At 41.6% G+C, this 9,711-nt stretch overlaps 1 protein-coding gene across 1 annotated transcript in view; it reads left to right on the top strand.

Annotated features, from left to right (window-relative positions):
• The window catches only part of LOC125038996 (tyrosine-protein phosphatase 99A-like), a 58,209-nt gene extending 48,953 nt beyond the window's left edge, over positions 1–9,256 (top strand). The window contains exons 9-14 of the mRNA XM_047632714.1: positions 3,023–3,152; positions 3,416–3,583; positions 3,869–4,228; positions 4,381–4,595; positions 5,084–5,219; positions 5,532–9,256. Of these exons, the coding sequence (XP_047488670.1) occupies positions 3,023–3,152; positions 3,416–3,583; positions 3,869–4,228; positions 4,381–4,595; positions 5,084–5,219; positions 5,532–5,888 (1,366 nt within the window). The 3' untranslated portion in view covers positions 5,889–9,256. The remainder of the gene's footprint in view (positions 1–3,022; positions 3,153–3,415; positions 3,584–3,868; positions 4,229–4,380; positions 4,596–5,083; positions 5,220–5,531) is intronic.
• Positions 9,257–9,711: the final 455 nt, after the last annotated feature.

A 9,711-nucleotide genomic window follows, 5' to 3' on the forward strand; every position in this document is an offset into this window, starting at 1 on the left:
TATATATATATATATATATATATATATTGGCATTAATATTTTTGTGTGTGTTTTGCAAGATGTGTACAGTAGATGTGGATATAATGAAAAATGTATGGAGATATATTAGTCATACATTGTTAGTAGACCGCGAGTGTAATAGGTGGCAGATATTTGAAGATAGATGCCAGATTCACACGCAATATAAAGTTTTATATTTATTTGAGCCAGCCTGATTCTGGAGGCAGTTTTGCATAACATATCAAACTACAAGTTAATTTAAGCATTTGAACAGCTATGACATCAATACCACAAAGTTCAATATTTTGAAAAATATTTTTTGCCAAACCATTTGCTTTTTTATAACTTCGGAGATGTAAATCCTTAAATGTTTTAAGTTATATGACATGAAGGTATAATTTTCTAATGGGTGTCCTTTTTATTATTATAATTATTATTATTATCATTATTAAGTAAGAATATTCCCATCTGAAACAGACTTTGAAGTGAAGAGATTTTTTCTCTTTTTAATTTTGTTAATGTAGAGGCATTGCACATACCAGTATAACAATAAATATGACAAATATAGAGAATTGACTTTATATAAGCAACAAAGCTGATATCATAGAAGTAACACTTTAGATTTCCTCATTGCAATCAGAAACCCTATGAAAGTGGAAAAATATAGAGAGAGAATAATATATTTAATATTAGCTAAGGAAAAGGGTTATTGTTATTGAAATGAGAGATAAGTGATCAGCTTTAAATATTATAAACTACCTAGGGAAATGTGTGTGGCAGAGAGAATATTTTCGCTGCTTTTAGTTAATGTGTTTTGTTCATTCATTTAGAAGCCGGCAACAGGTGCTTACAGAATGCAATGGTTTTTTTTGGTGCACTTCATTTTGATTGTTTTCTGGCCTTCTTTTGTCCCTTTTTTCTTTCCACATTTATTATTTTCTCCGTGTTTCTCCTTTTTTCTCTGCATTATCTTCTCCTGCTTTATAAAAAATTTCCCCTTTTTTTTTCTCCTTCTTTTCTCTTTCCCCTCTGCTCATTTTCTCTCGTCTCATTTTCTCTCTTCCCCATTTTTCTCTCCAATCCTTCCTCTCCCTTCCCCTCGTCCCTCCTCCCATTCCCATCTTCCTCTTCACCTTTGTTTCCCCCCCCCCTCCCCCTTTTTTCCCCCTCCCTCCCACTCTCTCTCTCTCTCTCTCTCTCCTCTCTTCATCTTCCTCTTCTCCCTCTCTCCATCTCTCTTCTCTCTTCTCTCTCTTTCTCTCTTTTCTCTCTCCACTCTCTCACTCTCTCCCTCTCACTCTCTCTCCTCTCTTCTCTCTCTCTCTCTCTTCCATTTTCTCTCTCTCATCTCTCTCTCTCTCTCTCTCTCCATCCTCCTCTCTCTCCTCTCCATCTCTCTCCCCTCTCTCTCTCTCTCTCTCTCCTCTCCCATCTCTCTCTCCTCTCCTCTCCACCTCCCCCCACCTACTCTCTTCTCTCTCCATCCTCTCCTCTCTCTCTCTCTCTCTCCTCTCTCTCTCTCTCCATCTCCTCTCCCCATCCTCTCCTCTCTTCTCCTCTTTCCTCCTCCTCTCGTCTCCTCTCTCCTTCTCTCTCTCTCTCTCTCTCCTTCCCTCTCTCTCCTTCCTCTCTCTCCCTTCCCCTCCCTCCTCTTCTCTCATTCCCTACTCCCTCCCCTCCCCCCCCTCTCTTCTCTCTCTCTCTCTCTCCTCTCTCATCCTCCCTCCCTCCTCTCTCTCTCTCTCCCTCTCCTCCTCTCTCCGTCTCTCTCTCCCTCTCCCCCCTCTCCTCTCCATCCCTCCCATCTCCTCTTCCTCTCCCCACCTCCTTCTCACTCCTCCCCTCCTCCCCTTATCTAACCCCCCACTCCATCTCTCCCTCCCACCTCTCCCCCCCCCCCTCCTCCGCACCCTGCCCTCTTCTCCTCCCCCCCTTCCTCACTCCCTTCCCCTCTCTCCGTTCCCTCCTCCCCCTCCCCCCTTCCTTCTTTCCCACCTCCCCCCCCCCACCCCCCACCCTCCCCTCTCTCTCTCATTTCTCCATCTCTCCTCTCCTCTCGCTTCCTCCTCCTCTCCTCTCTCTTCCTTCTCCTCCTCTCTCCTCTCTTCTCTCTCTCTCTCTCCATCCCCTCTCTCTCTCTTCTTCCACTCTCTCCTCCCTCTCTCCTCTCCCTCTCTCTCTCCTCTCTCTCTCCCTCTCTCCTCGTGGGCTTCTCCTCTCCCTCTCCACCCCCCCCCTCTCTCTCCCTTTTTCTTTTTCGTCTCTCTCCTTTATCTATCTTTTGCTCTCTCTCTCTCCTCCCTCTTCTCCCTTTTTCCCTCACTCTCTCTCCGCTCTCCTCTCTTCCTCTCTCTCTCCTCTCTTCTTCCTTCCCTCTCTCTCTTCCCTCTCTCTCTCTCCCTCCCTCCCTTCCTCTCTCCCTACCTCCCCCCCCCCCCCCCGCCCCACCCCCTCTCTCTCTCTCTCTCTCTCTCTCTCTCTCTTCTCTCTCTCTCTCCTCTCCTCTCCTCCTCTCTCCTCTCCCCCCCCCCCCTCCCCCCTCCCCCCCCCCCCCCCCCCCACCCCCCCCCACCCCCCCCCCCCCCCCCCCCCTTCTCCCCTATTCCCCCCCCCCTCCTTCTTCTCACCTCTCTCTCCCGCTCTCTCTCTCCTCTCCTCCTCCTCTTCCCACTCTCTCTCCCTCTCCCCCTCCCCCTCCCTTCCTCTCCCCCCCTCTCCCTCCCCCCTCCTCCCCCTCCCCCTCCTCCCTCCTTCGTCTCTCCCTCCTTTTCCCCCCCCCCCCCCCCTCCCTCCTCCCTTCCTCTCCCTCCCCTCCCTCCTCTCCCTCTCCTCCCCCTCCCTCCCTTTCCCTCTCTCCCTCTCTCTCTCTCTCTCTAATCTCTGCTCCTCCTCTTTTTTCCCACATACATATGTCGAGTTATGTGGTATTGTATGTAAATGTATACAGCATAATGTTTGATGTGAGTCCAGATAGGTGTTGGTGCCAAATGTATTATAATCTTTTCTTGTCTTCATATTTCAGTGCTGGAGTGGGAAGGACTGGCACATACATTGTCTTGGATGCCATGTTGCAGCAGATTCGTGCCAAGGGACGCCTCAATATTTGGGGATTCCTGAAACACATTCGCACACAACGCAACTTCCTTGTACAGGTTTGTGGCTCAAGAATATACAAACTATCTTTCTTTCTTTCGTTCTTTACAGGCCGGGCTCCCCTCATTGGCATAGCCCGGGCGAAGCTCAGCTTCGCATATCGGACTTATCCATATCCTTTCTTTCTTTTTTTTTTTCTTTTTTTTTTCTTCTAGCATTGGTTTTGTATCCTTGAAGAGTTGGAGTAATATAGTTCCTGATGGAATTTTGATGTTTCTCAGTTTCTTTGCCTTTTTAATTTTGAAATTATTTTTATCACCAGACGGAGGAGCAGTATATATTCATTCACGATGCTCTACTGGAAGCCATCCAGAGTGGAGACACCAATATCCCTCGGGCTGGGCTCAGCAGATATATCAGGATGTTGCAGGCGCCTGGAGGATCACAGGAGAAGCCCCAGCCTTGGTATCTTCTCTCACACCAGTTCAAGGTATGTAGATATACACTCCTGACAGTTGAGGTGGTAGTGTTAGTGGACGTTGGTCCATTGTTATATTGGTATTTGCTGACATTTGATGTTATTAGGGTGTAACTAATAGTTTTAGAGAGTTGAAATTGATTTTTTTTAGAGCTCTCAAGTTAGTTATTTGAAAGAATTTAGCATGTGAACCATAAATATTTTTGTAATTGCATTACACAGCATAAGAAATTGATCAAAAACTTTTAGTATGTTGATTTTTTTATGTAATACTAATGAACTTCCTCTGCTTTTCAGCTGGTTACACATTTCCAGCCAAGAGATTTCAATGTTGTCAGTGCAGTCAAGCCAGTCAACAGAGAGAAGAACCGCAGCACAGACCACCTGCCCATGGAGAATGGCCGTGTGCACCTGACCCCCAAGCCAGGTGTGGAAGGCTCAGACTACATCAACGCAACCTGGCTGATGGGCCATCAGAGACTACGAGAATTCATCCTGACACAGCACCCTACGCCAGCCTCCATCCTCGATTTCTGGCAGATGGTTTGGGACCACAACGCGCAGACAATAGTGGTTTTGACAGCTGTAGACGAGACTCAGGGCTATCCGCAGTTCTGGCCAGCGCAGCATGATGACTTTGACTCTGAGCATTGGAAGGTAGGGTTTGGTGCTTTTGGAAAGATATAAGGGAAAGATGAGCAGAAATATTGATTAGATTTATGACCTTTAGATATGCAGTGGTTTCACTTGGATATTTAGTCTATTTTGAAGCAGATTTACATGTATTTAATCTTAACTTTTTTTGCCAGGTGCGTTATTTGGAAGAGAAATTGAATGCTGGGTTGGTGACTGTTGATGTAGCAGTCCAGAGTTTGCAAGATGACTATGAGTTACCGGTTAGATTAATTCACGCTCCTGGCTGGCCCCATACGCTGCCAGCTCTCACTACTACTCTCAGCCTTGTCTCCTTAGTGTCTGAGGCCCATACTAACTACCAGAATGGACCTTTAATAGTTGTTGATCGGTGAGTATTGAAGTCTCCTCCTCCTTCTCCTCCTCCTCCTACTCCTACTCCTCCTCCTAATCCTAATCCTAATCCTAATCCTAATCATTTTCATTCTCCTAATCATCCCATCCTTCCTCTCCTCCTCCTCCTCCTCCTCCTCCTCTCCTCCTCCTCCTCCTCCTCCTCCTCCTCCTCCTAATCCTTTTCATTCTCCTAATACTCCCAATCCTTCTTCTCCTCCTCCTCCTCCTAATTCTTCTTCTCCTCCTCCTCCTCCTCCTCCTCCTCCTCCTCCTCCTCCTCCTCCTCCTCCTCCTCCTCCTCCTCCTCCTCCTCCTCCTCCTCCTCCTCCTCCTCCTCCCCCCCCCCCCCTTCTTCATCCCCCTCCTACTCCTCCATTATTTTCATTATCATCACCTACCTTCTCTTACTTGTGTCAGTCATGAAATCATCTCATATTTGATGTCCCTTTGGAGTCTAAGCACTTTTTGATTAATTTCTTACAGGTTTGGAGGGACAGAGGGAGCCACCTTCTGCTGCCTAACTGCCCTGAAGAACCAGGTGGACTTCGAGCAGCACTTGGACCCTTACATGTTTTCTAAACTTTACCACAACAGAAGGCCAAGTATCTGGACAAGTCAGGTAAGTTATATTTTTCTTTTGTTTTCTTTTGTTTATTTACATATTTGTTTGTGTGTAGTGTGTTAATTGTTCTTCAAGAAGTATGTATTGGATGTTCTCTTTTTGAGAAGTGAAGTGTTGTAAGATGGTGTTAATGAATTTTGTTTGAAGACAATGGTTATATTGGTGACTTTCGTATACTCGTAGTTTTTCTCAATGAATGTAAGTGACAGACTCATAAAGAGGAGGTAGTGTCTTTATTTTTTGACAAAAAGGCATATGTTTTATAAAAGTACCTCAGACAGGTTTTCACATTCTTTTTTGCCTTCACAGGATGACCTCCTGTTCGTCTACCGGGCGATGGAATCCTACACAGCCAGTGAAGGAAGCCACAGTGGAAGCAGCAATGACATGGCTGGGCTCCATGACCCGGTGATCACCATGCCTCCCATCACAACAGTGACTGCGGCACCTGCAATGCCCAGTGCCCCCTCCCCAGTCCCTCTGACCTCTCCACCCCAGACACCTTCAGCTGCAACTCTCCCTGCCATCAGCACACCCCCCAGTACGTGTGCGAACGGCCAAGTGCCCTCCAATGGACATGCAACGTTAACAGGCAATGGTACCGTCAGAGTCCCTCCAGAAGGGATGGAAGATGCACCACAGGCAACAGAGATCCCTCCAGTTTGAGTTATTTGGACTCCCAGTTAGGTCTGTTCAAAGATCTTGCGCTCTGTCTAATAAACGTGAAATGCCTTGAAGAAGTTCTGTTCTGTTCAAGAAGTGTGTTACCAAGTGTTGAACAAGTGCACATTATATTCATATAACACTTTTTGTAAGCATCGGCTTCACCTTAGAAAAGCTGAACCTATTAGCAAGTATAAGGATTTAGTACTCCAAAAGCATCAGATGGCAAAAGCAGCTGAAATGGTCATTAGTGCTCTCACATAAAAAGTGTGAATTGAAGTAATGCATATTACTGGTCTGAGATTTAGACTCAACATTGAAAACACATCAATGCATTTATTGTATTCTAATGAAAGACATTGTTAGCCGTAAGTGATGCATTCGTCCTGGACTTCACTAAGCAGTAAAATTTTGTTAGGTGCGCTGCCCTGTAAACCAGTGTTGACAGTAGCCAGTCTGTGCATAAAGGAAACGTCTCCTGCCGCTGCTGCTACAAGCCTGTGTTTTAAGCTTAAGGGCAACTTTGTGCTGCTTACCCAGACAACTGCTTATGTACAGTGTATAGCTAGTTTTCTAAAAAAGGGAAAAATTGGCCCACAGAAGGGGTCACCTTTCATGTACAGAATGATTTTCATAAGTAATTTATCTGTGGTGTCTTTCATTTATTATATTATTGGTACTTCTTCACATGCTGCTTTATAGCTTACCTTTTCTACGTGATTACAAAGAGAATGAAAAAATAAGGGAAGTTTTCCCTACATTTAAAAGACATCTAGTCTAGTTAGTGTAAGTTAGAAAATAGATATTTTGGTATGGAGGTGCATTTGCCTTGATTCCATAGTGCTCCTGAAAAATTATTTTTTCATCTCTATTTTCATTTTATTTAATATGAATACATTATTCATTGACCTCATAATGTAGCCATTTTATTAAAGTCATTTGTAATGTTTAACAAAGACTCAGAATAAGGCAAGATCATACAATTGAGTCCTTTGGGAGCATTGCACAAATGATTCTGTTTTGTGAGTATGACTCTTTTTTTCTCTTTTATTTTTGACACCAAGCCCTATCCATAAGTTCTAAGATACCTCCCTCTTAAGGCACAAAATAAATTAAGATGATATTTTTCTTATAAACTACCATAATAAAACCTAGCCTCAAACTACGCAGCAGTAGGTGCCAGAACCTAAGAGGGACCATAATCATCTCTTTGTTGAAAAGCTCTCTGTCAGCATTTAAATATTGGATGCTCTACAGGAACTTGCTACACCTTGACAGTATCATTTAAAGGAAGACACAAATGATTTTTTTTTCTTATTTTCAAAAAATGAATTGGAAAGATTTGGGGAAAGGCACCAAATAGCAATTGCAGTTGTTGAATATTCGTTAAATATTTACTTCCCCTTGCCTTTATTATATCCTATGAGGTAGGATGTATGTACCTTATGAATAGGATTGGATCAGTGCAGTTCGAATCTGCTTTCATACCTAGAAGATATTATATAGATATTGGTTATGTGCTATTTAAAACACAGCTGTAGACTGCCATTTGTTTGAAAGATCCGTTTACCAGTTTTATATGATTAATTTATGTGTAAACACCAAGCTTCCATGCAAGTACATACTCATGTACACACTCACACTTACATTCATACTCACACTCAGTTACTATCAACCACCTCACATAACACAGGATAAACATAGACCATAAAAGCACAAACTGTTGTTTACATATACATGTAGTATTATTATTGTTTCTTAGGAGTTTTACAGAGAGATTTATTAGTTATTCTGACATTGAAATTTGCATTGTTTACAGTTCGAGTACAAAGATACTTTTATTTTATTTTATTTTATTTCATTTTTTTACTTTTGTATTTATAGACTATGAACTATATATCAGTTGACTGTTTAAGATGCCATAGCCAAAGTTTTTTTTTTTTTTTTTTTTTTCATGATTTCATATTTTTTGTCAGTGAAAATTATATTTATTCTTACACTTTTTAAGGGACTTGTTAGATGAATAACTACAAGAAACCAGTGACAAACAGAAAATTAAGTGAAATAGAAGATTAAAATATTAGTTATAATGAACCAAATATTTAATTTACTTATTATAAGCAATGTAATATCTGTAAGCAGAAAGGTTGCCCCTACAAGTCTCATTAGCATGAATTGAATAAGCACAGAAGTAAGATATGCATAAAAGCAATTGAATTTTTCAGGTAAACACATGCCAGTGTTTGATATCTTATTTTAGAAGATGGCTTTCAAATATTCATGTGAATTTAATTTAGAATGTAATTTAAAGGTAAAGTTTAAAACAAAAATAAGGGCTGAAGTGAATTATCAATGCAATGTTGATGAAATGTAACGCAGTTTCGTGGGTAACACTCGAAAGATGGTGTACATAAATGCTTCAAGGCGATGTCACCTATTGACCCATCGTTACCCCATGTCCTTGTCATGGCCTGTCAGTATTGTGGACATTCCCACGTGTTCTTGGGTGCAGTGACAATATACAAAGCATAAGCAGCTAGTTGTGAGTAGACTGTGCTTTGTTTTAGCTCCGGTAAGCTCTGGTAATAATAATTTTCTCATTGTAAGGGTTTTTCAGTGAATCCTTGGAGCATTTAATATTCAAGTGTGCTTGAAATTTGTATGCTAATGACCATCATAGATCTTCACACATCACCAAATAGTTTTGTATGTAATACTGCAGTTTGTGTGATACAGCCCTAGTGATCTCTGCAAAAGGCCGTTGTTAGGTTGTGAATGAAAGTTGCAGATGTCATCGGCATATCACACAAGCCATTTTTTTAATCACCCTTCCAAAGAATTAATGGCATGTAAAAAGCATTTTTTTATGTAAATATTTGTACAGATAGAATTTGTTAGAACTGTGTACCTCATGGCTTAAGTCTGTCTAGGCTGAGTGCAGCAACTGGGTATGTGTGTGTTGAGTTAACTTACTCATGGAGAGTTTTCATTATAAAACTATAATGTTTATGATTATTACAGTACATATAAAAGTGTATTTCATAAATGGATTTTCAGATGGGTTTCAGTGTTATCACTTGGTAGCAGTGTGTGATGTTTTCTGGCAATGCGCTTGATCATGCAACACGTGCTGTGATCAAGAGAGAACTGTACATTTGACAAAAATTTAGTTAACAGATACATGTTAAACTGCACCAGAGCCTGGTCATGGAAGATTACTTTGTGATTTAGATCATAGCTTACTGTTCCTACTGTGTGTGTCCCTGAGTAAGGTGCTGACAGCCTCTATGTAGACTGACACTCTTTACTCTGCCAGTCATTATATTGGATATAAAGGAGTTAATAAAAAGACCAATAAAGTGAGTGTAATATGCAGTCTTTTTTTCTCTTCCATAGATTTATATCTCTTATAACTGAAGAATTATAATAGAATTCTTTGCAAAGACAGTCAAAAGGGTTTTGTTTTTTTTAATAAATATTTTTTTTTTGCTATTAATCTACATTATTCATCATTTTTAATTATACAAAAAATAGCAATAGTAAAACAACCTAAAAAAACAAAATGTACTTTAAGCAGCTTGCACAAACCAGCCCCAGCAGTAACTAGATTGCTAAAATACCTGATGGCAATACTGAAATATAATATAAAGAAGTTACCCCAACAAAACACGCACGCGCGCACACACACACACACACACACACACACACACACACACACACACACACACACACACACACACACACACACACACACACACACACACACACACATATTTATGAAGAAATACAATGTATTTTTAATGAATTTACTGCCATACTTACTACC

Source organism: Penaeus chinensis, chromosome 26, assembly GCF_019202785.1.
Source record: "Penaeus chinensis breed Huanghai No. 1 chromosome 26, ASM1920278v2, whole genome shotgun sequence".
Classification (NCBI taxonomy): domain Eukaryota; kingdom Metazoa; phylum Arthropoda; class Malacostraca; order Decapoda; family Penaeidae; genus Penaeus; species Penaeus chinensis.